The sequence below is a fragment of the Mauremys reevesii genome, linkage group 8 (genome assembly GCF_016161935.1).
Source record: "Mauremys reevesii isolate NIE-2019 linkage group 8, ASM1616193v1, whole genome shotgun sequence".
Classification (NCBI taxonomy): Eukaryota; Metazoa; Chordata; order Testudines; family Geoemydidae; genus Mauremys; species Mauremys reevesii.
Genome location: NC_052630.1, coordinates 86,536,278 through 86,562,441, shown reverse-complemented (window position 1 = coordinate 86,562,441; position 26,164 = coordinate 86,536,278). Strand labels below are relative to the sequence as shown.

Sequence of the window (26,164 nt, the reverse complement as noted above, 5' to 3'; positions counted from 1 at the left end):
AAGAGACAAAGGCCGAGAGGGAGTGTCAGTGCCTTGGGACATCTCCATACAGTGGGAAGTGCTGACTCTGACTCTCTCCTCTCTCTCTCTCCTCCATACAAAGCCAGGGGAGGAAGGGGGACTCTTCCTGGGTTCAGCATGCCCTTCCCCTTCCTGCCTTCCACTTCCTGGCTCCTGACCTCGTGTCCACAGCATGGCTTCCACGCTGCACCCTCCACACTGTGGCTAACTCTGCAGTCAGATGTCAGAGAAAGCCAGTGCACCCCCAGTTCTGCAGTCAGCAGTGACAACAGAGCAAGAGCAGAACAGAGAACAGAAGAACACACAACCAGCAGATCAGGTGAGGTCAACAGAGGGGAGAACGAGAAAACCTGGGAGGGGTGGGTCTTGGGCAGCCAGCTCTGAACTCCTCTCTCTCCCCTCTCCAGCCTCTGTGTGACCAGCCTCCTCCTTCCACCTCTGCCTCTCCTTCTCTGGCCACCAACACATCTCCTGATCTCTCTCTGTACAAAGTATTCAGTTTCACTTGAAACAGAAACTTCATCACAACAGAACACACAGACATAAACATGTATAAAAAAGTATCCAACTTATGCACTTCAGACTTTCCTTGTATTACTGTCCACTTTTAATTAGGCCCTTGTGGCTTTGTTCACTTTTTACATGTTTTTAATTTTTGACCTGCGGGGGCTTCACAAATGAGCAGTAAGGGTGTACATAATAAACCTCTACACATATTTTAGTGTGTGAGCACTAAGGAATGGAGAATTATTTAGGGTATAACCAAGCTTAGTGGCATTATGATAGTAATAATATACAGCATTTATAAGCATATATGACAGTTCTAATATAGTAAACTAACATTAATTATTACAGCATCCCTAGGAAGACTCTATGAGAGAATTATTTTATAGATGGGGAAAATGAAGCAAAGAGATTTGTATAGAGCCACACACTGAGTCAGCAGCAGAGCCAGTATTATAATTCAAGACCTCCTGACTCCCAGCCTGCACTTACTCATTGATTCCTTATGGGATTAAACATGACAGAAGCAATATGTGGGCTGAATATCAGAAAAATTATTTTCCTTCCAGACTGTGGAATAGTAAATAAGGTCCACGCCGATTTTAGCACACTGTCCCAAGAGAAAAAGGTGGAAAATCCATTACTTGGGATGTTTAAAACTACATGTCATAAACAGATAGTTAAGGGTTAATGTCTCTTTTACCTGTAAAGGGTTAAGAAGCTCAGTAAACCTGGCTGACACCTGACCAGAGGACCAATAAGGGGACAAGATACTTTCAAATCTTGGTGGAGGGAAGTCTTTTGTTTGTGCTCTTTGTTTGGGGGTTGTTCGCTCTTGGGACTAAGAGGGACCAGACATCAATCCAGGCTTTCCAAATCTTTCTGAATCAGTCTCTCATGTTTCAAACTTGTAAGTAATAGCCAGGCAAGGCATGTTAGTCTTATTTTTGTTTTCTCAACTTGTAAATGTTCCTTTTTGCTGGGAGGATTTTACCTCTGTTTGCTGTAACTTTGAACCTAAGGCTAGAGGGGGTTCCTCTGGGCTATATGAATCTGATTACCCTGTAAAGTATTTTCCATCCTGATTTTACAGAGATAATTTTTACCTTTCTTTCTTTAATTAAAAGATTTATTTTTAAGAACCTGATTGATTTTTTCCTTGTGTTAAGATCCAAGGGGATTGGATCTGGACTCACCAGGAATTGGTGGGGGACGGAAGGGGGGATGGTTAAATTCTTCTTGTGTTAAGATCCAAGGGGATTGGATCTGGACTCACCAGGAATTGGTGGGGGACGGGAGGGGGGATGGTTAAATTCTTCTTGTGTTAAGATCCAAGGGGTTGGATCGGTGTTCACCAGGAACTTGGTGAAAAAGCCTCTCAAGGCTGCCCAGGGAGGGGAAGGTTTTGGGGGGACAGAAAGTGATCCAGACACTGAAATTTCTGGATGGTGGCAGTGTTACCAGATCTAAGCTAGTAATTAAGCTTAGAAGTGTCCATGCAGGTCCCCACATCTGTACCCTAAAGTTCAGAGTGGGGGAGGAACCTTGACACTAGAACAGCCCAACAGAGAGCTTCAAACGATACTACAGGGAACAAGATTCCACTAGCAGAACAGGGGAGAGCTCAAGCATCAGGTGCACTGCGCTACACTTGATACACGGGAGGAAGTAGAAGCAAAGATGGGTTTGCATCACCCATTCTTCCTCCCGTACTGGAACTGGCTCAGCCCCAGTGCAATGTGAGCAACTTCACGACTGCTCTAAACTGCATTTGCATCTAACAGCCCCTCACAGGCCATTGTGCTGGCTCATGACTGATGACGTGCAAAGTGCTTGGGGCAACACCAGCTTCTGCCCCAATACATTAGTGGTTTGGGGGCGTGTGTCATAGAGCTCCATTTGGGGCAACTTCAAGTCGCCTTCATGTCACTAGAGAAGCACAAAGGGGTCCCAGTGTGGTCCAGGATCTGGTCCAAGATAATTTAACCCAGTGGCTCTCTTCCATCTCTATTTTCTATGTATTAAACATCCGTTTTAATGCACATGACCATCCAGAATAACCAATGAACGTGTCTCTTGCCGTTCTTTCAGTTTTTCATTATTAAACAAGTGAAGGAGGATGGTCAGGGAGCCAAGAAATAGGGCTTCTGTGCCTGCCTCTATCCCAGACATGTTGAGTGACCTTGGGAAAGTCTCCACTAACTGTAGGCACCTCCATTTTTGGGTGCGCAGTCTGAGATAACTAGGGGCTGATTGTCAAAAGGTACTGAGTGCTCACAGCTCCATTAGAACTCAATAGGAGCTGCAGGTGCTCAGAAGTTCGGAAAATCTAACCCAAGGTGTCCCAACTGGGCAACAAAAACTGAGGCATCGATTAGTAAATATTTATGAAAATTTAGCACCTTTGTTTCTCAGTTCCCCCTTCTGTAAAATGGGACTAGCAATATTTACCTCAAGGGAGGAGAAAGGTTGAGACTAATTAGCTCATTAATATTTGTGTAATACCTTGGCAAGACGCAGTAGATGAATGAGCAATCTGTTGAATAGTTGTGTTTGTTTCAATCTGAGCCAGGAAGTACATTTTTACCTGTAACTTTCAATTGGTCTAAACAGGCTTCATTTCTATTACATAGTGGTGAAGTACTATATATAAAAGAGCTCTCAAGGAGATGGGGGGAGAGGCGGGGAAATTATCCTGAGAAAAACATGAGGAAGGTAACAGATTTCTCGGAAATATATTGTTTGGTTTCACAATAATCTCACAGGTAGCCTACACCAGACAAATTACACTTTAAACAAACAATTTAGTTTACCATGTTATGCATGGAGATTAAACATTGGTACTATAGCAACTGTTTTATGTTACTGTCTTTATCCCTTGTTTGCATTTGCATTTGAAACTGCCAGATTATAGCGATTATGCCAAGTACTGATTTACACAATCACTTGGCAATGCTGTACCGTATTAGTAAAGACAGAAGAGAAACTTAACCCAATATCCTTTTATTTACTTCCTTCCATTTAGTATTTCATGGGTCATATAACAAGTCAGAATACAACTGATCTCTGGGCATGTACCAAACCTGGCTCTTGGTAGACTTATGATCTTGAGTCTCCTTTGAATTATGAACAGACAGCTCCTCAAAAATAATTAATTTAAATTCAAAGTTCAATTGGATACTGGAGAGGGGTGGGGGGCAGAGATGTTCTTTGGGGGCCTGATCAAAAGCCCATTGAAATCAAGGGAAAGAGTCCCACTGACTAACAAGCTTGAGATCAGGCCCATAGTGCTCACCCAAAGCCTGTGCTTTCTACCCTGTTTGGGGTCTGATTTGTAAAAAAAATAAATAAAAAAAAAAGCATGTAACTGACCCGTACAGTGTGATGAGACATCAACTGGAATTCAAACTTGAGTCCCATGCATGGAGTATGGGCCTGATTCTACAAAGCCTTGCTCAGGAGAGTCATCCAACCTCTAGTAAATACTGAACTGCTTACATGACCAACGGTGGTTGCTATCGCTTAAGACTATGCAGACATGGGGAATACTAACACTGTGTAGGGGCTGGCCCCAAAGCCCACTGAAATAAATCAGTAGGCCTTGGATCAGGCCCTGTTAGCACTCCAAAAGGATTGTGTGCATGCATGTTGTTCATATGGAATGTATTCCCATGTAAGACTTTACTTTCCAAATGAAAAGGCACACCGTTTATTGAAAGGCCTGAATTTCAGACTAGGCTTGTGTTCTCAGGTGCTGAAAGCTACCTATGGCACAGATATAATATGTTTGTTGTTGTGACAGGGGCACCAGCAGCTGTCTTCTCACGTTACCTCTCCCAGACACTCTATGGAGTGCTATTTACCTCCAGCACCAGCTAATTCACTAATCATATCTTGAGATAAAATTCAGAAAAACGTTTATCGGTTGTGGTGGAAAAAAGCAGGGAAACAGTCAAGAAAGATTAAGTAACAATATCGCATCACTGTAGACTTAGGTTTAGATACCAGCAAATATTTTATGATGAGTTATTAATTAGCTTTAGGGCATAAAGCAACCTCTAACTTTGGGGAGTTAGGCTGAAACTTTCCCTGGAAGCAGGTTCTCCCATGACTAGCTATTGTAGGATTTCCTCCTATGAAGCACTTTGTATTGGCCACTGTCAGAGACAGGCTACTGAATGAGATGGCCCAGTGATCTGATCTAGTATAGCAATTCCTGTGTCCCTGTACTCCTAAATATTGTGGGGAAGGAGATGTTAGTGTGTTTGCTGTTGTTATGTTTTAAAGGCCACATCCCAAAGATTAAGATATTTAAGAAGCTACATACAAATGTCACCCAAAGCTCCTTTATGGAAGACAAAGTGCATAAATTAGATGCAGAAAATCGAGCAGAAGCGAACCAACAATTTGTGACAGAGACAACACATAAACAAGTTAGTATCACTGGTCTTCTGCTACGGTATATTCACATAGCTTGTTATTGCTATGACTTAAAAAGCTCAAAAGCCCATCTCCTCTGGAAATTTTACTACCATTTCCCTTTTCTTTGCTATTTCATATGTGCTACGTTGCTTGCTATATTTTTTTTTACCAGTTCATTGGTTTCACTGTTTTATTCTATATTTATTTTTGATTTGTAATTTCTCTATTGGCCAAAGTAGAATGCCCAAATCCCACATGTGAACATTCAGGTCAGTAGTTAGGCACCTAAGATAGGCATTTACACATGTAAATGCCTATTTGGGTGCTGAAAGACAGGAGATGAATATCCTAATTTCCTAGCATGGATGCCTTAATAGACCGCCATATATTTGCATTCATTTTTCAGGTATTTACTACAGAAGGCTTAGCATTGCCATTCCAGAAGGATCCATATAGATTTTTATCTCATGTCCAAGAGTAGCCACAATTCAGTCCTCAAGCAACCAACATACCCAGGGAAGGGAGCAGCAGAGGATCTGTGCAGGAAAGGTCTTCTGGCCATGCTTCTAACCACTTCTTGCATGCTGCTTTACAAGGAGCCCCAACAAGTAGGACTTCATATCACAGAGGACAAGTGCTATCTCTGCAATTTCCAAGTTCCATTTCCTCCCACTTTGTGTGGCAGAATCTCAGTGGCTCCACTGAGAAAAGGTCCTTCACAGCTGTGAATTTGTCCCTATCTGCCTGCAGAACCACTGAAGTACAGCAGCAAATAGCAGCCTGCCAAATAACTGACAGAGGATGCTGCCTACCAGAAAGTAAATTATGGGTAAATGCACTAGAGCAACCACCTCCTATTTGAAGTACCATGGGAGAGATCTGCACATATTTGGAGTCATCTCTGCTCACTTTGCTGAGCAAGGGTTTTTTGTTGTTGTTGTTTTGTTTTATTTTATTTTTGATTCTTGTTAGCACTGCAAAATATAAACAGGAGATTGAACTGGATTCTCTTCTGGCTCATGCATCATGAGTTAACTTCTTAACTAACTTCCAGTCATGGAATAATACTCAGGACAAAGAACTTTTTGCTGTGGAGTTACTGAGAGACAGTAAACATGGAAAACCCCTGGCCTACTTTACAACCTTTCAATGTACAAATACCGTTTAACGTAAATAGAGTTTTATTTTGCTTATAATAAGGAATTAGAGCTTGTAGAATTTGAAAAAAAAAATTGAAAAATGTTGACAAAATTTTCAAAAAATTCCTAGTGATTCTAGCAATCAATAAATAAGGCATTGATGGTCTCTTAGTCTGTTTATTTGATGCAATGTCACTAACTTTATTACACCATGAACAATTAACGATAAAGATTTGATCCATCAAAATAATGTTAGAGGTCTACACAGACCTTGTTCAAATATACTTTCCAATCAATAAAAATGGTCATAAAAAGCATGTACCCTCTCCCCACTCTTGTATAGCTGCACAGGGACCACACACAATCTGGCCTACAGTAAACTCAAGAAATTTGCTAAAATGCTCCATTTCCAGCAAAGCTGTTTGGGGGCAGGGGAAAATGCCTATAACAGACAGCTTGGCCTTTACATCATCCAGAATATGCATCATTTCATTTGCTTACAACTCACACTTTGGTATCATTTACACTGCTAGGATAACATCTTAACAGCCTGTTAAAGAAAATAAATTGCTGTCACTAGAGCCCTCTCTCCTTTTTTCCATTAAGAAAAGTAATAAATTAATAAAGACAAGTACAAATACTCAGACTGGACAAATGCCTAGAAACCAACACCCACCTTGTCTCTCTAATATCCGGGGACCGACACAGCTACAACTACATGTATAGAAACCAACACACAGAATTTTGCCTTTTTAAAAAAATTATTTATCAGGCTAACAAATTTTGCAGCTCTCCAAAATACCCTGCAATGAAGACTTAAGTTATTCAAATACCAGAGTATGTGCTGCTCATTCATATTGCACATGACTTCAGATAAGTTTCTCTTACAGCCGTGGGGTACCCATTAGAACCATGTCATTTTCACCCAACCACCCAGCACAGCCTGGTTAAACCATCAGCCCACTGAGCATTTAGTGAATTAAGGGATTGTTCACTTGGAATTTTCTACTCTACAGAGTTTTCATTTGCAACATCAGTGCCAGATATTTTTCAGCAATATCTGGCATTTACCAGTTAACAATGTACTATAACTTGGAGACAAACAACGTTGTCTCTGTAGTAATGATTTTATGACCATTTTTATTGATTCATAAGTGTATTTGAACAAAGTCTGTGTAGGCTTGTAATGTTATTTTTATAAATCAAATCTCCATGGCTAATTGTTCATGGTGTAATTAAGTTAGTGATATTCTACCAAAGAAATAGACTAAGAGAGCATCAATGCCTTATTTATTGATTGGCAGAATCACTGGGAATTACAATTCCTGCTTTATATTGTACAATTGCAGTTTATTGCCACTTTTCCACTTAAACCATAATGAGAACAAACCGTTCTAGCCACAATGGAGATGCATTCTCAGCTTTAATAAAAATTTTAATAAGCTATGGAATCTTGCATTATTTCCAGCTGGTGATATACATGGACTCTCCCTATTCTTACTTATCTTGCAAACAGAAGAAATCTAAGAGAAGTGTGTTATCTTTATGCATTAATGATCAGCCACGAACAGCTTACTCAACACTCTGCAACACAAAAGAGCCAAACCCTACAGGTTAGAAAAAAAATGACAAGAGGGAGGGTGGGGGGAAATATGATAGAAATCTATAAAATCATGAACAATGTTGCTGAGTGAGAGGTAAACATTTCAGCCCTGCCTGGGGAGTAAAACCCTTGTGACTTGCTTCTTTCCCCATTGTCCTATCTCCTGGGAAGAGCAGTCAATCAGTGCTGTTGCAAGTAGTGCTGTCTCCTGCTCCCCCCTGTAGTCAAAGCTGTTCTCACAGGTGGGGAGTTGGAGGAGACAGCAGAAAGAGTCCAGCAGCTTCTCCCTTCCTGTAAGCAATGGGTTGGCTCCTCCTATTCTGCTATACCAGGCCTGGGCAGAGGGAGAAGAGACTCTGCTGTACCCCCCTCACACTGAGGGAAGTAAAGAACATCAGGAGTTGCAGAAGGAGCAGAGATGAGGCTAGAGGGAGGGGTGTAGAATTGATGTGGGGGCTGGAGGGAGAAGCAGAAGATGTGATGTTGCTTTTTACTTTTGCAGGAAATGATAGACACACTTTTTAAAGACCACTTTAAACACTGGCTGTAACATGGTTGGTTTGCTGATCCAAAACCCACTGAAGTCAACAGGCAGATGGTTGATCACTTTGCCCCAAGCCTGCAAACACTTAAACACATGCAGAACTTTATTCACATGATAATTCCATGGAGCCAATGGGAAAGCAGTGTGACTACTCACATGAGTAAATTTACATACACTACTTAAATGTTTACAAGAGCAAGGCAAGGCCTTCAGATCTGATCCACAGCCCACTGATATCCATTGGAGACTTTCCACTGACTTCAGCTGGCTGTGGATCAGCTTTACGTATAAATATTGAATACTGGCTTTTGACAATTTCGTAATGCATCCCTGCTTCATTAAGGAGTTGTGGTTTTGATAATGACAGAATACATTAAAGATTTTTCCATCCATATTGTTCTTGTTGAAAATGCCTTCATTTATTTTAAGTATATTTTCCCTAAATTATAGTCACTGATCTTAATTATCCACAGTGCTGTAATTTTCACTGTTTTCACTAAACAGATGATTACCCAGTCTAATCAGACTACTTCACAAGTATTTTGAGAAGTATATTAAGACAGCCGTGACTGAAGCATTCATTTGTCTGTAGCCCTAAGTACAATCGATACCAGTTGTAACACAAGGATCCCTTGTGCAATAACTCATGCCACACAACCCTCCAAAAACAAAGGGTTTTTAGACATTTTTGCTTATAGCCTATCAACTGTACAAACCACACAGATTCACAAATATAGGATACAAATGTTTCCAAAGGTTTTTAAATTGTCACCAAACTATGTTACAGTTACACCTTTTACAGCAGGTCCAGTGGATAGCTACAGGAATGGGAATTCAGCAATCTGGGTTCTAATCCCAGCTCTGCTATTAATTTGCACTGAGATCTTGAGCAAGTCACTTCAACACATAGGGCCTGATTTGCAGAGGTTCAGAATACCTGCAGCTCCCAGTGATTTCAACAGGAACTGAAACAGGAGCCGTGTGTACCTTCAAAATCAGGCCCTAGGTGTCTCAAGTTGCACACCCAAAAACTGAGGGACCCAAAATATGGGATGCTTTTGACAATGTTGGCCTTAACCTCTCTGTGTATCAGTTTCCCTATACATAAAACAGGAATACTTACCCACCTTTGCAAAGAGCTCTGAGATCTAGGGATGTGCTCTACCTAGAAATGCCAGGTAAAGGCTCAGTTCTACAAAGGCTTATAGAGCTGAGTAACTGAAATTACTGGGAGTTTTGTCTAAATCTGAATGCAAGAGCAGGCCCTAAATTCTTTCAGGTAGTTTGCTTCACTGAATTTTATTCCATTATTCCCATAAAATTAATTAGAAAGCCAAATAGCCATAAACAAAGATTAGAGTCTTATTTCAAACATGAGGAACATCCACTGATTTTAACTAGGCTGTTCAACTCTTTAAAATGTATAACAGATACAATTAAAGCGAAAAAGCATATTTAAATTATTTGTAAAATAAAGTTATGATATAGCTGCCTACTATTTGTATTTCTGATGGGGGGGGGGGGAGACTAGGCTAAGATACATTCCACTGTGTAATACAGAAGGGAATTTGAGAATACTAGATTCCTATTATTGGTTTGGGTCTTTTTTTTCTATTAAGGACTGCAGTTCTTTTTAGTAAGAGGTAGCAATGGTTAAACAACAATAAGAGAGCCAAAGAGAGTCAAAATCTCTATTAAAAAACAACCAAGCTATAGAAGCCCCAGTGTCGATACAGCTTTTTAATACTGAATTACCCCACTCTCCTTCTCATTGCCATACTCCGGGAGAATGTGCAATAGGTTAGTCCTAGTTCTCCCAACTAGCATTTTTTTTTCCTATTTATAATTGTCCATGCAAACATTATCCTGCAACCACCAACTCCTGTGACTGAGGTTCTAATGCCTGATGCCTGTGACGGATGCTGCTTGTGACAAGTCTTTATTTAAAAACAAATGACATCTTAAAACATACAGGGCTTCAGAATCTTCAGCAAAGAAATAAGCTGAAAGGTATTTTTGTGTGCTTTAAAATAGTTTTCTTCCCATTAAGCATCGGCCCACAACCCTTATTCATTAATTAATCTGCCACCTTCGGCTTCTCCAGCCAGTGGAAGCACAGCTGGCCCAACCCCCTGGCTGCATAGCTGGCAACCTCAGTTCTCACTTACCCAGGGTGAGGGTGACTCATTTTTGCAGGATGCCTTTTTGATCGTGCAGGAAATGCAAAGTGAGCTGCAGATTGTTGCGCTAATGGCTGGGTGCTTGGGAGGAGGCAGCTGTCACAGCTCACGCTAGAGAGTTCAGTCAGCTGAGCCTTACACCTACCTAACACAAATACCCCAGCTTGCGGAGCCTTCTCTCTGCCCCAGCTGCCTGTACCAAGGCATCCCCTCCGGTTGCTAGGGGAGGACCACGTGGTGATGCTTTGGCGGAGGCGGGCAGAAAGGCTTGCTTAGCCCAATGGCTCTCCTCTCTCCCAGGGCCCCGATGGGTGGGGGAGCTGGGCTGCCACTCAGGCTGTGTTGTAGGCAGGTTCCCCAGGCTCCCGTAACCGGACACGGGCGCACACAGCCCCAGGGCTCGCTCCCCTCCGAGCTGCCTCCAGGTACCATTCGGGGAGCGTTTAGATATTGCGGGTGGCAAAAATGGCTCCAGCGCTCTGGATTTCACAGCACGGTGCCCGGCAGAGTTTAATCATTGTGTGGGGAAATAAATGCAGAGGAGTAACGTGGGCTCTGTCCTAAGTGTGACTCCTTGATCATTTTGACCTTCACCGGGCCGGCACTGCCCCTTGATCCAAGCAGTGGGGCTATTGGTACTGGTTTGTATTGCCCCCAGGTGGCATAGAGCTTTGCAGTCATATAAGATGATGCAGTCCTGGCCCTCAGGCGCGTATGTCATTGGTATCATTAGGAATTCTCTATATCCTACAGATCACACAAGGCCTAATGCTCAGCAAGGGTCAGACCCAGCGGGAAGGGCAGACAGACAGACAACAGTAAATGAGGATGGGGAGGCAGCTCTCAGGTTTTAAGGAAAGTGGTTGGAGTTGCCTGGTTCTATACCATTCTAGTTAATTAGGATTTTTCTTTAATCAAGATGATCAGGCACCCCAGAGTAAACAGAGCTAGCTGACAGGAGGTACTGGGACCTATTCTTTGTGGGTGACACCTTCTATGATTTCCCCGTGATAGGCAACACATTCTGATCTATATACATTAGGTGCAGTTCTCTGCCTCCCACTGAATTGATAGCAGAGGCTCTTATGTATGCGGACAAGAGCCTAGATGTCATTTGGCAGGCACTATAATCAAATCTGTATTAAAGTGCCTTGCCTACCTGCATTGATAAAGTCAATGGAAATCCTGCTTCAGACCAGATATGTTAGAGAATTTAAGGTGCTGATGCAGCAACACTCTTCCACATTTGCTTACTTTTAAGCATGTGAGTAGTTCCATGTGCTTAAATTGTGTGTAAGAGCCCTTCTAGATCAGAGAACTAATCCATACAAATATTGGATCACAGTAGGTCTCCGTGCTGTCTCTACCAATACCCTCCTACGCATAGCCTAGAAGTCTCTGATTCTCTGGACTAGCAACAGAATTAGAATGCATTGGAGCAAAGGAGAGCAGGTCTGCTAGCCCCCCACCCAATCCCATAGTGCCATTCTAAATCCACACAACCTTGCAACATAGAATCACAGGTCTGGAATGGACCTTGAGAGACCATCTAGTCCAGTCCCCTGCACTCATCGCAGGACTAAGGGTATGTCTACACTACCCACCAGATTGGCAGGCAGCAATCGATCCAGCAGGGATCGATTTATCACGTCTAGTCTAGACGTGATAAATCGACCCCCGAGCCCTCTCCCATCAACTCCTGTACTCCAGCACCATGAGAGGTGCAAGCAGAGTCGACAGGGGAGTGGCAACAGTCGACTCACTGCGGTGGACACCAGGATAAGTCGATCTAAGTAAGTCAACATAACTGAAGTTGCATAACAGATCAATTCCCCATCCCCTGTAGACCAGGGCTAAATATTAGACCATCCCTGAGAGGTGTTTATCTAACCTGCTCTTGAATCTCCATCATTGGAGATTTTTCACAACCTCCCTAGCAATTTATTCCAGTGCTTAGCTATCTGGACAGTCAAGAAGTTTTTCTTACTGTCCAACCTAAATTGCCCTTGCTGCAATTTAAGCCCATTGCGTCTTGTCCTATTCTCAGAGACTGAGAACAATTTTTCTCCCTCGTCTTTGTAACGACCATTCACATACTTGAAAACTTATCCTGTCCCCGCTCTGTCTTCTCCACATTAAACAACCCCAATTTTTTTCAATCTTCCCTCCAAGGTCATGTTTTCTAGACCTTTAATCTTTTTTTTGTGTTTTTTTTTGTTCTTCTCTGGACTTTCTCTGCTTTGTCCACATCTTTCCTGAAATGTGGCACCCAGAATTGGATAAAATACTTCAGTTGAGGTCTAATCAGCACTGAGTAGAGCGGAAGAATTACTTCTTGTCTTGCTTACAACACTCCTGCTAATACATCCCAGAATGATGATTGCTTTTTTTGCAACAGTGTTGAGTCGTATTTAGCTTGTGATTCACTAGAACCCTCAGATCCCTTTCAGCAGTACTCCTTCCTAGGCAGTGATTTCCCATTTTGTATGTGTGCAGCTGATTGTCCCTTCCTAAGTGGAGTAATTTGCATTTGTCCTTATTGAATTTCATCTTATTTACTTCAGACCATTTATCCAGTTCATCCAGATCATTTTGAATTTTGATCCTATCCTCCAAAGCACTTGCAACCCCTCCCAGCTTGGTATAGTCCACAAACTTTATAGGTATACTCTCTATGCCATTATCTAAATCATTGATGAAGATATTGAACAGAACCAGAACTGATTGCTGTGGCACCCTACTCAATATGCCCATCCAGCTTAACTATGAACCACTGATAACTACTTTTTGGGAACAGTTTTTCAACCAGTTATGCACCCACCTTATAGAAGCTCCATCTCGAATGTATTTCCCTAGATTATGAGGTCACGTGAGACCGTATCAAAAACCTTACATCCCCCCTACCTATAAGGCTTGTTACCCTGTCAAAGAAAGCTATCAGATTGGTTTGACATTTATTCTTGACAAATCCATGCTGTTACTTATCACCTTATCTTATAGGTGATTGCATAATTGTTTGCTCCATTATCTTTTGGCATAATGAATTTAAGATGATTGGTCTGTATTTCCCAGGGTTGTCCTTCTTTCCTTTTATGGACTGGCACTTCATTTGTCTTTTTCCAGTCCTCTGGAATCTCTCCCATCTTCCATGATTTTTTAAAGATAATCGCCAATGGCTCAGGTATTTCCTTAGTCAGCTTCTTGAGTATTCTAGGTATTTCATGAGGCCCTTGGGACTTGAAAATATCTAACTTGTCTAAGTAATTTTTAAACTTGTTCTTTCCCTGTTTTAGCCTCTGATTCGCCTTCATTTTCACCAGCATTCACTGTATTAGGCAGCCAATTGCTACTAACCCTTTCGGTGAAAACTGAAACAAAGTTATTTAGCACTTCTGCCATTTCCACATTTTCTGTTAGTTTCTTCCCTCCCACCTCATTGAGTAGCAGGCCTACCTTATCCTTGGTCTTCCTCTTGCTTCTAAGGTAGTTGTAGGGGTTTTTTAAACCCTTTATGTCTCTAGCCAGTTTAATCTCATTTTCTGGCTTGGCTTTTCTAACATCCACCAACCTACTCCCAAGTCCCTAAACATCAACTATGTTTGCACTGAAGCCGCTGCTGCATGCGTTCTCGTCTTTTAGTGTATGTTTGCACTTTTTTAAGGGCCTCATCCAAATCCCTTTGAAACCAATGGGAATATTTGGTAAAAACTAAACTCAGCTAAAATAAATTTTATTCTCTGTTAAAATGATTAAGCAGTGTCCATAGAAGACAGTTGCACAAATTTAACTAATTTGATTTAGAAACAGATTTTGTTAAATTAGTACAATTTCTGTATGTCCACAGGCTCCACAGTTGGGGAGGGAAACACAAAGATGGAGACTATCAGATCAAAAGTAAAGTACAACCATGTTTATTTCACCACCATTACCCCCACAACTGACCCTCACCCTTCCTTCATCATGAGTGCTTAACTTAGGGCTGTCCTGTGGATGAGGTATCTTGGCCCCGTGCAATCACGGCTGCAACGAGAAACCATAGTCCAAGTAGCAGTTTCACTTTTATAACACGATCATTATATTTCACTTCTGAGAGCATGATCTGGGAAGCAGCTTTTGGCAGGGCTACTCTGGCAGTTAGGCTGGCATACTGCAATTTTTGCATCAAAACAACTGGATCAGGAGAAATATGCCTGACCCACCTTAGTGATCTGCACCTAAAATAAGAGTAATACATCAAGCTATTTACCAAAGAAAAGCCACAATGTAGCTCTGCTGATGGAGGTAGGGGACCAGATGGTGAAAAGCCTGAAAACACAAGCCCCAGGGAAGAGAAGAAATAAGTCAGACCATATTTTATTTTTTTCATTAATTTTTCAGTCACATCAAAAGTCAGGAAAAAATAAATTGGAAACTGCTTTGTATGTTATATATTCATTCATTTTATACGACATGAGGATGAGGTGCCAAGGAACTTTTTAAAGCAGAAGACAGCAAAGGATCAAAAAATAAAAGTGAATAGACTGTACTAAAGAGAAGGTTGTAGCTACCTACCTGGAGCTGGACAGACTTCAGCTTAATATCGGCAACAGTGCATGTGATTAATGACTTCAGAGAATCCTCACTGGAGTACATCTGTGCTTAGCATTGGTGGCTCACTACCTCAGCGATGGGCACATCAGAGCGCAGACAGGCAGAGATGTGTTTGTATAGTTTGACGTTCACACCAATAGGTTGTTGTGATGTGGAGCTTTATGTCAGGAGATATTATTACTGCTGACCCATAGGAACTCATGATTTTCTAACACATGCCTTCTCTTAACCATTACTCATCTGTTATTTGACTTATGGACCAAGGCCTGAAGTCAGGATTGCCCAAACTGTGCCAGGAGCCTGAAGCAAACACCTAATTTGTTAACAAGTTTACATATTTTATCAGAAGTAAATGTATATCTTCCCCTGACTAATTCCTCATGCCATTCTAGTTGTCTATCAAGAACCATACAAGGAATTTCTTTGTTGTCCATGTAAACCAGTAACAAAAACCTGGACTCTTCAACTTTGTCCTCTTCAACCTGAAGGGAGCTGGCAACCATGATTCACAAGTTTTTCAGTGAATGCCTCAGGATTCAGCTTCACATTGCAGGACTGATTTAGCTCTCACATTGGTGTAAATCAGAAGCAACTCCTGAAGCCAGTGGAGTTACACGTGTGTAAAACCGGTGTGCCTGAGATTGAATCAAACCCTTTGTATTCATTCTCAGATACTTTAGCCTTGAAAAGAAAGAAAAGACACCCCAGTTCTTTAGAGAAAGCAGATTTGTAACAGTTCTATGGAGGTTACTTTCAAGAACAAGGAAAGGGTAAATTCTGCTCTGGGATACGCAATTCATCTGCTTTTAGACAGAGGTTTCACACAGGTTCCTGATACTCCATTTTGTTTACTGTGTATTAAGTGAGCATGTAGGAGGGCGGGGACCTGGAGCAACTGAAGACCTTTGAAGCAACAAAATACCCTAACCTTTTTTAATAGTAATAATTTTCTACACACGTTTTGGCTACTCAGAAGGCAACAGAATAAGAGAGAAGTAACAGACATCCTAAAATATGGAAACCATTGGATTGGGGATAAAATCTAAAGTAAGCCTTATCTCAAAACACAGTTTCTCTTATAATAGTGTCCGGCAGTAGTGGTGTTGCATAAAAATACATCACAAGGTCTGGAACCTTGAAGATCTGTTGAGAACCTAAAACAAAGCCCAAACCTGGCTGACATTGCTCTTGCAGTCTTTACATGACCTCTGAGCAGCAGTCAAGCCAATAACAAACCCACTTTGAGATGGTTATCTTAGATATATGCTCACCTGCTGTGTTTGTGAGGGGGAAAAAATGAAAAGGTGACTTTCGCTCTCTAAAGGGTTCCAAAGAGTTAAGAATGCAAAATAGGATGTGTGTACGGATTATAAAAAGCCATCTAAAGAAAGGAAGTAAAAGAAAGGTTGTAAGAAGGGGATTAAAAATAAAGTGAAAGGCTAGCTTTTCTCAGGGGAGTTTTGTACACGGCAACCAAGCGCATGAGAAGCATACACCATGCATCAATAGCCAGATCCCATGACATGCTGAATGAGAGTTGAAGGCCCATAGGGTACCGCTAACATAGCATTTTGGAATGAACAGACTTGGGCTAACAGGGCTCACACTAGCACTCTAAAAATAGCTGTTAAGATAGCACTTTGAAGTTGCACTCAGGCTCTGAAGCCTAGGGAGTGGGGGAGGTGGACTTCAGAGCCACCGCTCCAGCCGGAGCCACAACTTCAAAGCACTGTCTATACAGCTATTTTTAGAGGACTGTTGCAAACCCCACTAGCCCACTTCTGTCAACCTGGGTTGGAGGCTCACTGTGCAGACAGACCCTCAGTTACTTGCAGGATTTAGGCCCCATACGAGCAGGATTTTTAAAACCCCAGTGGTTTCCCAAACATGCCCACAGCTTGTGTCTGTTCAGTAATCTGTGGGAAAAACTTTACATGCTCAAACCACACCTTAGAGTAGAAGTGAAAATGTCCAGTAACTGAACCAACTTTGTAGGAGGAAGATTCTTCTGGGTTTGTTCTTCCCATCTGGCATGTATTAAAACTCTGTAGTCTTGGGAAGAAACCAAGGTCAGGAGCATATGGTTTGTTTCTTCCATCTCACTAAACCTACCATGCATCTCTCTACCCCACCCAATGTAAACTGCCTGCTGGAGCTGACACCCTTTCTATTGGCAGTTCCACACTCTAGAAATACAAGACCTTATTGACTCAGACCCCTTGATTTGGGCTCTAGTAAAACACAGCAACGGAGACCACACCCTAGAGAAAAAAGCCAAGATTTGGAAAGTATGGCTAACAGCTAGCTGTTACTATATAGAAAGGCTATTTTATCATCAGAAAAAAGAAATCAAGAATGTAGTCTTGCACAAATTGCTACAGGGGGAAGTGACGTGCAGAGTCAGCACTGCTCCCAGGCATAGTAAGAGCAACAAGTATTATCTTCCAGCACACTTCCCTCTTTTCACTTCAGAAACACTTAGCCTCACCTGACCAAACTACCCCAACCACAAACTCTGCTGAAAGGACTATTCTGCCTCATTCAGAGGGCTCTTTAGTAAGGTGCTGTGAGCTGGATCCCCAGATCTCATTCTATCCCCTTTGCTGTGCTCTACAAAAAGGACAGAAAGCTGTGCTAACGGGACAGCTGGGAACTCCAACATAAAGTATTCTCTGGGTGGTGCCGCCAGCATAACCCAGATACATCTGAGAATCTGACTCAAGGAGTCTCATTTTCTGCTTCAGAATAAACAAAGGAAACTTTAAGGCTTGAGGGTGATTTAACAGTGTCCAAAAGCAGTTGTATTTGCAGTTATCAGTCCTTAAAGCATTGATCATAATTATTCTGGAACAGCACGTATACAATGTCTTTATGGTATAATGCTCAATTTCTTTTTATGTATAGGATTTGATAGTCTCCATAATATTCAAGACCCACATAGACATTAATGGATTTATCTTCACAATAACCTGGTGACCTAGGGAATTAGAGCCAGGATTAGAACCCAGGTCTCCTGAACCTCAGTCCCATCCTATGAGAACATTCTTCCTTTCTGTTGCAGGCTGGCTTCCCCCGTCCCTCCCTCCTTCCTTTATTTTCAGTTCTATGTTGAGTATGATGAACAAAAAAGAACTCAATTTGCTTTTAACATTAAAACTTTCCCTCTAATTTGTGTGGTTCATTAAGCAATGGGCAAAATAATTAAAGGTTATGTTTCTTCAAACTCTGTCTAATTTATTGTTATTATTCCCTCTCAAACAATGGCAAGTGTGAAGCATGAACTATATCAAAAGTGGTAGAACTAGTATGACACCTGCTGGCAAGAAACCCTGAAATAAACTGTTAACAGCAGCCACAACTGATGGACAGAAACATTACCTCAGTACATTGATCTTAAAAGACTCAAAGTTAGCTCAATACAGTGGCGTCACGAAGCAAATGAGATAGCAAGAGCAATTAATGCACCTTTTGTCCATGTAATCCGTCTTGTCTGATTACGATGGCATTGGTGAGGGTAGAATGGGGGAAAAAACTAGTATGGGGAATATTTAAAAATAAGAAACAAAACTATAGTAAGGGGTCAGAAAAGATCAAAGCTAATACAACACTTTCAGACTCAAGGCAAAATCAAAAAGTCTTATGATAGCTGGAAGGGCCTGATTATTACAGTCAAACCTGGTCTAATAGGAACCAGGAACTCCTGTGCTCTAATCTCTTACTGGACTCCCTCATCCAAACAAGGACTAAATGTTACCAATTGAAGTGCATTCACACAATGGCACCATTTCCTAAGTGCCATTTTCAGTGCTCTGTCCAATCTAAAGGAAACAGTTTCCCTACCAAAGCTGCAGAAAGAGCTCTGATAATTAGGATCCCAACAAGCAGATCTTCCATACTAAATCCCTTTGTTCTCACAGCTTATAATCATTGTGCACCTCACTTATTACAGCTGGGTATTTTCATTCATCTCACTGTGCTACTGCTTCCTTGTCCTCTTGCCAGAGGCAAGTTTGCAAATTAACAGAAGATGTCAAAAATAAGTGTCACTGACATATGGGGGACCTGTAGGTTGAAAGACACATTTGTGCTCTTGCTATCTATGTACACCGCTGCTACCATTTTTCTCACTTATGCTTGATGTTTCACTTATTACATGCTCCATCCTGCCAATGATAATAGACAATGCTTCTTTCAAGAGTAAAATGTGAATTGAATACGTTCAAAGTTGTACAGAATAATAAAAATCCAATATGACTGAATGTAACAAACTGATGCAGTCAAGAACATCAGAGAACAAATAGGCAATCGGAACACTTACAATGAACTCTTTTAAAGGAGTAGCGGTAGCAGGTGGGAGAGTCATATACATCCTGAACATAAATCTGATCCTAAAATGTAAGAGAAACTCAGTTTGATTTGGAATCTCATTAATGTCTGAGAGTCATTTGACTGGTATAGATTTTCACCAAAGAATAACCACCATACTAAGCAGCTGTCAACTGCAATGAGAAGATAACATTTAATAGTCTGTAATACGCCTTTCACAAATGAATCTAGTCATGTTACTGACTCCAAAAATGCACAAACATGTAGACACACTCACTTACAATATATCAGCAAGTGTCCTCAAAACCACATCCATTTATATTTTTAAATGTTTTATAATTTATATTTTCTAGTTTTTCATAAAAGCCAGAAAATCCCATTTCTAGTCCCAGTTCTGACGACATGTCTGTTTACTAATATTTACCTGCTTCATAGTGATGGTAAGAGGGTTAACTCCTTTTTGTACCATACTTTAATATTTAGTCTGGAGAGAGACACTTGCTGACATATTTGTGAGTGCTTATTTACAAACAAATTTGTAAGAATTCTTGAAGTGGCTAACACATTACAAGTCTCCGAAAATTATTTGGGGAAGGACCATTAGACAAAATTGATTGCTTTCCCCCTTCTTGCTGTACCTGAAAGCTGTTTAGTTGAATGGTAATTCTTTGGTGCAAAAGCAAGCTGGAGTGTTGATATATGGATTTTATAAGACCCATGTCTAGCTATCACATAATATACCCAGAGGACCATATTTTGAAAAGACACTTGTAAATTTATGTGTGCAAACAGAATGTCTTGCATAGACAACCCACATTTAGCTATTCTGTTTGCACACATAAATCCAGGCTGCACATGCAAACAATTCTGCATGTGACTCTTGCTGGCACAGATTTAAAGGCTGGGGTGAATCCCCCTTGAAAATTTGGCCCCAAATGCTAACTTTTTAATAGGCCTCAACTCAGCCTCTATTTTGCACCCACAATTATTTGCAAGTGAAAATGAGAGCATTCTTAATCTTATCTGATCTGTAGGTCTAATCACATAGATATTGAAATACCATCTCTGGCACCTGCTGTCGTTTGTGATCCTGTAGTCTGAACAGAAAAACAGAGGCCATTTAAAAAAAGTAGCCCTAAATGTTCAAAGGCCTTAACACTGTGTAAAGAAATTGAATTTCCTGCTATAAGGCCAAAGATTCAAAATTGTGTGCAACCAGCATGTCACCTCCAGCAATGGCCTTCACCGCTGTCACATGCATCAACTGCTGCTCTTATTTGCTAGTCAGTATGTTAATCAGACCAGAAGTATTTCCTCACCCAGGGGTTTTTAAGATGTGTAATTACAGACTCCAACTGCAAAACTACATTCTGACTAAATGAATGGGAACAATAATCAGCAACTTTTAGCACTAGCCAATTACTCATTCACATCACTTATGTGGCTAAAAATGTAATTTTTCTTACACCTTCCAATTCAGACTGAGTAGAGCAGAAGCTCCCCATTGCAGTGGAAAGGAAAGTGGAATGAGCTGCCTTCTATTCCTTTGGGCATCTGCACAGCATTCTAGAACAGCACATAGGGTGCAAAACGGGGGAAGTGACATACTATACCTTTGAGGAATGTGAACTGGAACCTCCAGCTATCCTCCTCTCAAGCATTTCCAAAAGGAAGCATTGAAATATTAGTCTGACATCATTAACTCTAAGACGACCCTTTATCCTTTTCCCAGGCATTAGAACTATTGCACAATGGATGCAGTTAACTCAACTAATTGCTTTAACGACCCAATAGTGCCCAACATATCGAACAGTGCATCTTGTAAAAGAAATTGCTTAAAATGCATTAAATCTACCATAGTTGTAAGAGATTTAAGTCCTTTATCCTTATGTTTAAGAGGACATGAACAACACACAAACTTAATCCAAATAAAAGCTAAACTTATTAACCTATAACATGACTTTTCACAAGGTTAATAATTATATTAAATGATTATGCAAATTGAATGTAGATAAGTTATCTATGATAAGGTGAAAGTTATGCTTGCACATAAAAATACAAGCTATACTCAAAACAGAAAGTCACTTCAATGTGAAATATCTTATAAATCGCACAACACAAGTGGCATAAAAGGGATACAAAGATAAAATTAGCTGATTAAAATCTAGTTTAGGGGATATTGCCAGACAAGACATGATTGCAGATGAACCACATTTCCCATTTATCACATGTTCTGAAACAAGTCCAGTTTCTCATGAAAGTTTTAGCATAAGAGAAGTTCTGTGCTAATATCAATAAGTTATTGCTCATTTTCTTCCTACAAATTGAAAATACTCACAAACTAGTGTAATCCAGGGAAAACAGCAGGGCTGGGAATGAAGAGGTCTCGAGTTCTAATCCCAGACCTGCTGCTGACCCACTGCGTAGCCTTGGAAAAGTCACTTCACCTTTCTGTATCAGTTTCCCCCTCTGTAAAATGGGGATAATACTTATTTGAATTTACAGGGATGTTGTGAGAACTACTCAGTTAATGTATGAATCATGCTTTGAACCTGTAAAGCACTGCAACTATAATAAGTATTATTACAGAAATAAGTCAGGCAGCAAAACTCTACCAAACATCCATTCAATATACGTTACAAAATAATCACAATGCATTTCTTAAAGATCATGTCACCAGCATAAACCACAAATCAACATTTCCAAGTAAATTAGGACACAGGTTTGCCTACCCTATTAATATATGCCCATAAAATTACATAGGCATAGCAAAATGTGCATACAGATTTAAAATTAATCAAACACCTCAAACGCTGAACTTTTGTATTGGACCTTCCTTATAGGTAAAACAGGTAATTCAAGCTGTTGCTCTACTGCTGAATTAATTCATTACTTCAGCTGAAGTTATTTCACACTTTGTTTACTGTAAACATTCCAGCTGAGAGCAGCAAAAATCCCAGGTAACTAGAACTGGGGCAGTATTTCTGCCCCTGCTTCAGCAACATCCAGCATTTCCTCTGTCTGACCTTGCCCCCAAACATACAGGGCTCAGTTCTGGGGCAGGGAAAGCAAGGGACTGTGAAGCCAGCTTTACAACCCCTTATAATAGCACTTCCGAAGTCCTGGAGCTGGGTGCCATCCCATGCCAACAGCACCAGCTGCTTTCCCAACAAGCTCCCATCCTCTCCATCTTTTCAGATCTGTGCTCCCCAAAATGGCAAACACATACACACGTCAGTGATCCAAATCCCACAAACCCTCAAATGTAAGTCTTCTGTATTACACCTCCTCAGAATCTAAAGGTTGGTTCCCTCTCCAGGATGGCTGTGTGTCAATCTATCAAAAAGAAACCAAGAGCACAAGGATTTTAAGTAAATGAGGTTTGTTAGGAAAAATGAGAAATTTAGATGAATATAGAATCAACCATATGAAAACATCTCTAGCCCGAAATTGGGGAAAGTTAATCTAGACAAGTATGAACTGCCTTTCCTGACTGACATCCTTTTGGATGCCAATTTGCTTTCCATTGAGTTGATTTTGGACTGTGCCTGAAGGAATTTATCACATCCTCTCTGGACCCAAAATTTAATGAGACATGACCCAGACTTTCCAATAATTCTATTTTACCAATTTCTATCCTGAATCAAATATGAAATCTTGACAGATGACGTTCCATCTGTTACAAGGAACCTGCTATTAGTTAACTGTTTTACTGGTTCAGAGGGCTTATTGTACTTTAACTTATGTTCTGACTAAATTAGCTAGCACTGTCTAATTAGCTCAGTCTGTTACAAGCACTGGCCCAAATTCAGTCCTGGCGTAAATGGGAGCAAGGATTAAATCAATGGATTCGTACTCACTTGCATTGATTCTGAACTTGGGCCCCTCTGTCTACAAGGAAAAAAATCAGAGAAACAATTTTTTTTAAAAAAGAGATGTTTAAAATACTCTTATGGCTAGCAAGGTATTGCTGTGCTCTCCCACAATATTTATTGTTAGAGCCATGGGAACCAATTCTGTGTTGCCCTTCACCTACTGCAGTCATTAATACCACTGCAGAAAGGTCACAAAAAATGCTGCCATTCTGATTTGGCAACACTTTATATTGGTGTAAATGACTATACAAGGTGCAACGCAAGAGATAATCAGGCCTACTAAATTAATAGACTTCACCACTACAGTAAGGCCCCTCTCTACACTTGGAAAATGAGTAGGCAGCCAGATTCTTCACTGCCTTGCACATTCTGATCTGACAGCATTCTACAGCTCCCTTTGCAGAGAGATGAGTGATTAGGCAGTGGAGAAATCAAGCCACAGGAGTCTAGTATACTTTCTGAAATGGAGGTTTAAAACAAATAGTCCCCCCCACCCCCGCAATGCTGTATGATTGATGACCATTTATATCATTGTTGCTACCACTGTTATACAATTGCAAAAAATCTTATATAAAGTAGGTCATGTAAAATATCAATGGAAAAGTTGTAATCTGCTAAGTATGTTAATCCTACTTATATGCATGTTTCATCTTTGTATCTGAAGTAATGACTATTTGTTATTTGTATCTCAAACATGTGTTTTGTTCTTGGGTGACACCCACAAGGTAGTTTTACATCCTGTCTAGCCAGCCCAATGTTGATGAACCATTCAGGGAGATCAGCTCTTCAGTGAGTCTTCCTGCAGCTGCCTGAGGCAGCAAGGAGCCAAGGGCCACCCCTGTTATTCAGCAAAAGATGTAAGATCATGTGATGTGGACATGTGACCTCAGACTCAATCTTTGTCAGTAATTTTCCATGCAAAGGGGCTGTGGGCTTTGTTTGGGACAGTGAATTTCCATGTACATGGCAGAGGATATAAAAGACATCTGAGACATCTCCATTTTGCCTCATTCCTGTACCAATTCTCTGGACTGCGGATTTACACCTAAAATGCTTATTTTGAACAATGGACTGAGGACCATCCAATCTTTTGGAAGTTACCAGAGAGATGTTTGCAAGCCAGCAGTCTATTCCATCACTGCTACAAACGTAAGGACTTTGCAATCATTTTATTCTTTTGTTAATACATCTTCACTTAGTTTACTAAGGATTGCCTACCAGTGTGATATTTGGGTAAGATCTGAGATACATATTGACATGGCAGGTAAGCATCTGATCCTTTGAGAGTAGACCTTCACATATGGTGAATTAGGTTTTCAGTAACCTCTCACTGTATCAGACCTGTTTGTCTGGATAGGAGCCCAGGACCAGAATGCATAAAAGGGACTGTGTTAAGCTTCTTGTTAACCAGTCTGGTGCTACAGAAGCTCTTTTGCTACTGGTTTGCTAATTATAGAATAAACCACCAGTTCGTGGGGATTGTCTGCCCTGACGTGACACACTCAGTGTAGTCTCTCCCAATACACAAGCTGTTTCAAATTTCATTGGAGTAGAGAATGGGGCAGAAGGGTCCGACTGACATTTGTTATCATTCATATCACTCTTCTTGATTGCCAAGTGCTCAAATGGCTTGTGTGCTTACATAGCCCGTATTCTTCTGAACCATTGCTACCACTGCAGCTTAGCAAATAAAACTTGATTCCAATTACTTAGAGCAAGACTGCAAAAACATCTGGTGAGCACAGATTTTTTTTTTAAAACAGGTGTCCTCAGCAGTTCAATGAGAGATATTAGAAAGTCAAACAGCTCAATACTAATAATGCCTGACTTTCCGAAATGAGGGCAACTGTTCCTTCATGACACACAGGTAAGACAGCTAAATAATTCCATGCCTGGGAGACTTAATGAGTCAGTGGGTTATTTTTCCCCAATTGCACACCCTGAGATAACTGTGGTGCATTAATTTAAACACTACAGATCAAGATGTTGAAAAGGAACATGAATTATAGGTTTATAAAACATATGGTATTTTAGTGAGCTGCGAGGACAAGCCAATAAAATAGTTTAATGAGTACTCCCAAAAGCAAGAGAGATTTACATGTTTTAGAAGATTCAATTTAACTGGTTTTTCTATATTACTTTAGAATAAGATAAATGTCAGTAGGAATAAGTGGCTATTCAAAGAAAGCAAAAAGAGTAGAAAACAGAAGTGTAATGGGACCACTACCCTTTAAGGCTTTTAGAGAAACTTGTGCATCCGCTTGAAGGATATAGGGGGATTTTAAGTCAAGATAGGTTGAACCAGACAAATTCAGGCTATATATTTAATATAACAGATGAATTTTTACAGTGGAATTGCTACAAATTCCTTTCTAATGGAGACCTTTCAATACTTGCCACTGTACAGACTAGCAGACTGCAATTATGAGAACTCTTCCTTAACCCTTGGTAGAAATGTTCTGATATAGGTCAAATAGTATCATTGGGAAATCATCTCATTAAGGGAAGCTCCTGTAATATCAAACAGTACTTTAAAGTCTAAGCTGCGAATGTCCACGTATCACAAACACTTTGTATTTTATATTACTTGGATTATATCTTGAACAGTCTTAATTATATTAGCAGTGTAATCTACTCTGTATTTAACTGAGATTAATAAGAAGGCCAGAAAGTTGTTTGGAGCACTGTGAAAGGGTGCAGAGGCACTTCTTTGTCCCTGGCAAATGAATTAACCAGGCTTACGAACAGGCCTAGGTGGGAGAGGCTATTTAGAAGGCAGTACGATTAATTTGGGGCCACCATTCTGAGTTCCATGACCTCGGAAAACACTGTTACAATCTGATGTTTGAAATGGTTGTGTATTGCCCAAAACATGAAATTTGCCCACACACGCACAGGTTATCAAATGATTAACCCAGTAGGTTTTTGCTGAATGACTTCACCAGCCTATAAACAGTTAA

At 40.7% G+C, this 26,164-nt stretch overlaps 1 protein-coding gene across 8 annotated transcripts in view; it reads right to left on the bottom strand.

The window, feature by feature from the left end:
* The window catches only part of ERICH3 (glutamate rich 3), a 74,517-nt gene extending 63,613 nt beyond the window's left edge, over positions 1-10,904 (bottom strand). For 7 of the 8 annotated variants that reach the window (XM_039483209.1, XM_039483208.1, XM_039483212.1 and 4 more), the window contains exon 1: positions 10,559-10,904. In XM_039483209.1, coding sequence (XP_039339143.1) covers positions 10,559-10,620 — 62 coding nt within the window. In that variant the 5' untranslated portion in view covers positions 10,621-10,904. Of the gene's footprint in view, positions 1-10,401 lie in introns of all 8 variants that reach the window. The other variant, XM_039483211.1, reaches the window with a different exon arrangement.
* Positions 10,905-26,164: the final 15,260 nt, after the last annotated feature.